Source organism: Cyprinodon variegatus, unplaced genomic scaffold (genome assembly GCF_000732505.1).
Source record: "Cyprinodon variegatus isolate N-32 unplaced genomic scaffold, C_variegatus-1.0 Scaffold696, whole genome shotgun sequence".
Taxonomy (NCBI): domain Eukaryota; kingdom Metazoa; phylum Chordata; class Actinopteri; order Cyprinodontiformes; family Cyprinodontidae; genus Cyprinodon; species Cyprinodon variegatus.
This window is the reverse complement of record NW_015151149.1, coordinates 204147-207574: the sequence shown is the minus strand read 5'-3', so window position 1 is coordinate 207574 and position 3428 is coordinate 204147. Positions and strand designations below refer to the sequence as shown.

General features: G+C 40.0%; 1 protein-coding gene across 4 annotated transcripts in view; it reads right to left on the bottom strand.

The window, feature by feature from the left end:
• The window catches only part of ccdc171 (coiled-coil domain containing 171), a 36887-nt gene that overhangs the window by 7713 nt on the left and 25746 nt on the right, over window positions 1–3428 (bottom strand). For all 4 annotated transcript variants that reach the window (XM_015394575.1, XM_015394576.1, XM_015394577.1 and 1 more), the window contains 4 exons: window positions 2465–2578; window positions 2226–2383; window positions 2009–2152; window positions 1795–1899 (listed from right to left, as the gene is read on the bottom strand). In XM_015394575.1, the coding sequence (XP_015250061.1) occupies window positions 1795–1899; window positions 2009–2152; window positions 2226–2383; window positions 2465–2578 (521 nt within the window). The remainder of the gene's footprint in view (window positions 1–1794; window positions 1900–2008; window positions 2153–2225; window positions 2384–2464; window positions 2579–3428) is intronic.

Below are 3428 nucleotides of genomic sequence, written 5' to 3'. Positions count from 1 at the left end.
CCGCTCCCCTCTGAGTCCCTTGGAGATGGTAGAGAGCCTGCGCCAGATGATTAAATTCAAAGCAGCAAAACATACATAATACAAACATAATAAAAAAGAAAAAATCAGAAATCACAATGCATGATTTTTTTAACTATTTATTTGTATGATCCAGCTGCAAATAAGTATTTGAACACCTTTCTATCAGCTAGAATTCTAACCCTCAAAGACCTGTAGGTCTGCCTTTAAAATGTCCACCTCCACTTAATTTATTATCCTAAATTAGATGCACCTGTTTGAGGTCGTTAGCCGCATAAAGACACCTGTCCTCCCCATACAGAGAGTTAGAATCCAATGTGGAATGGTATTTTTCCTTGACCTGTTGGTGAGTGATGTTAAAGTCTGTTTTTCTCTTTTCCTGAATAAAAGTGATTACTTAGAAGCCTTGTTGAGATGAAAGGAAAGGAAGGAGGTTTGAAAGGAAGTTTCCCCCTAGGTTAGATAAGGGGGAAACATGTCAAGATTCTCACGTCCTAGTGTGAATAGAAAACAGTTGTCATCTCTGTCCTTTGATGAACTAAAGTGTTTCTCTTGGGAAATGTTAATGGGTGGGGAGTCCCCTTTTTATGCAGGGGTTGGCATGCTGCAGCCTCAGAACATCACTGAGAGCTGCATTCAGCTGGTCATGTTGTTCTCCTCTGCAGAGTAAAATAAAACCTTTTCTTCCTTGGATATCAACTCTCAGTGCTCATATTTTTTTTTTTACTCCACACCAACTACTAACACGGCCAAGACCAAAGAGCTGTCCAAAGACACTAGAGACTAAATTGTAAACCTCCACAAGGCTGGAAAGAGATACGGGGAAATTTCCAAGCAGCTTGGTGAAAAAAGGTAATCTGTTGGAGCAATCATTAGAAAATTGAAGAAGTTCAACATGACAGTCAATCTCCCTTGGACTGGGACTTAGACCAGTCCAAGTCTAAATGCCAGACCCCTCTTTGATTTTTTTTTTTTTTAGGAGAACTTGCAAAATAGCAGGGTGTTCAAATACTTATTTTCCTTACTTTATTACATAAATATTTATCCTTAAATCCCTTTATCGAGCAAGTTACCGTTTTTCATCACATGCATACCCCTTACAAATGGAGTCCCCCGTGTCCCTCAGTGAAGTCTAGAAGCATAAGATCTATATCCAGCCATTCAGCAAAGATCGTGCTACATGGCTTTACATCTCATTTTTTGCATTTGACCAGTTAGATGAGTCCTTGAATGATATATTACCTACTGTAAATTAGGTTGGGGAAAAAAGAGTAAACAAGTGAATAAAAAAAGATAAAAAGCTAATTAAAATAAAAAAAAGTAAAGTTAAAAAGTTATATTTAGGTTTATAAACTAAGAACTCTAAGTACCAGTTATGTTGTACCAAAAAAAATGTGTTTCTTTCACTCTGAGTATTTTTCATGAGTATTTTATAGAAACACTTTTGTTATTTTTCTTAATATATTCTGGCAAGTTGGCGTTATTGCACTGACATTAATTTTTGCCATCAAAATATCCATATTTTTTTTGAATGTTCCAAAGGTAATAAGGTCTTGTTCCTGATCCCATTAACACTATTGGCTTGAGATTTTGATTTTTTAAGTATTTCACTGAGTGCCCTATAAAGGGTTGATATAAAGTCAATTTCAGAGGGACTGAACAGGTAAAATAACCAGGTTATGCCTCCTTTAAGGATCTTTATGTAACTTTTGGTGAAAAAAACGAAACAAAAAGCTTTCTTATTACTTGTCAGGAGGTCATGTTGGTCCGACGTACCTGCAGCTGCTTGGACTGCTCCTGGATCAGCGTCTGGGCTTCCTGCTCTCTGTTCAGAGCCTGACGGAGTTCTTCGCAGGCAGTCTGGAAACGCTCCGGTGGAACCTGAGCACAGAGACAAATGATAACCCAGAAAAAGCTCAGAACCGCAACAAGTTTGCTTTTAAAACCAGCATGAGAACAGAAACGGAAAGCGGGGATTTCTGAAGCTCACTGTGCGATTAAGCTCCGCCCTCTCCTGCTGCAGCCCTCTCTTTAGATTGGCCACCTCCAGCCGCAGACTCCGCCTCTCCACCTCAGTTGAGTGCAGGCGTTGGCTGAAAAGCAGGAAGTGCTGCTGGAGGGCGGACACCAGCGTCTGACGGGAGGACATGTGATCAGCAGGTGGACAGGTTCTGCAGAACCTAAAAGCACTGCACAGTTTTGGTTACCTTCAGATCTGGTGCCTGTCTGAGTTTCAGAGAGGAGCATTCCTTGATTTCCTCAGGAGAACCGGAGGAAACGCTGGGAGCCGACTGGTCCAAGAGGCGGTCCAGGAGGCAGGAGAAGCCTGAGCGAGCAGCCGAGATCACCTTAGGAGGAGAACAACCTGGAGAACCAGACAGACAAGCTGGGGTGATACCAACGGAGCTTCAGAGCGTCCACAGCATTTATAAACACGCTTAGTCACCTGTGTTAGCTAGCGCCCTCTGCAGGTCAACCATGGAGGACAAAATGATGGAGGAAAGATTTTTAGAGCGAAGCCAGCGAGCACAAACAGCTTCAGCTCCTTCATCCAACTCATCTAGAAAAGATTCAGAAGGAAAACTGTTTATTCAGGACACCAATGTTTATTTTCCAAATGTTTCCATCTCTGCAATTACAATTGTTGTTTAATAGTTTTGAAACTTTCATTGTTTTTATTTTTATTAGTTTTTACTTCTGGTTTTCAGTTCTATTTTAATATGAAGACCCTTTGAGAATTTATTAAATAGTTTAGTTTGCTTTTTATTTTTTTTCATTTAGTTTTTCTTATGTGACAACTTGCATAGTGGGGGCAGGAGTAAAAAATAAGAAAACAACCTAAAAATAAAATGCCAGATAAAGACAGCCCGCTGCAGCGACACAAATGCCCTGACAGCCGGAAACTAGACTTAAACATTAATGAATCCTGATAAAGACGATCATTGCTTTAACAAAAAACTGTAAATATAACAGTGGCGTGGTTTTGGAGAAAGCTGGAGCACCAGGAGGGAGCCCATGCAGGCAGCAGGAGAACATGCAAAACTAATGCAGAAAAAAAAACAAAATCCGCCTTAGGTCTGAACCAGGGGCATTGCTAGGCACAAAGCTTTACTGGGGCACTGGCCCCCTACCACATATGCCCCTCCTTCCATACACAAATACAGACAAGGACACTGCCAACCCTGATACATTCCTACCAAAATTACCAGTTGAGATATTAATGAGTTTAAGAGCATATTTGTTTTAACAAACATGAACATTTTCAACATTGCAGCTATAAAAAATAAGACATCACCAACTTTGACAAATAAAAAGTTTCCTTATACACATTCTGAAGTAATCATTAATTCCTAGGTTTCAGAGTTTTAGTTCAACCTGAACTAAGTTTTTCTTTTATTTAGTGAGCATTA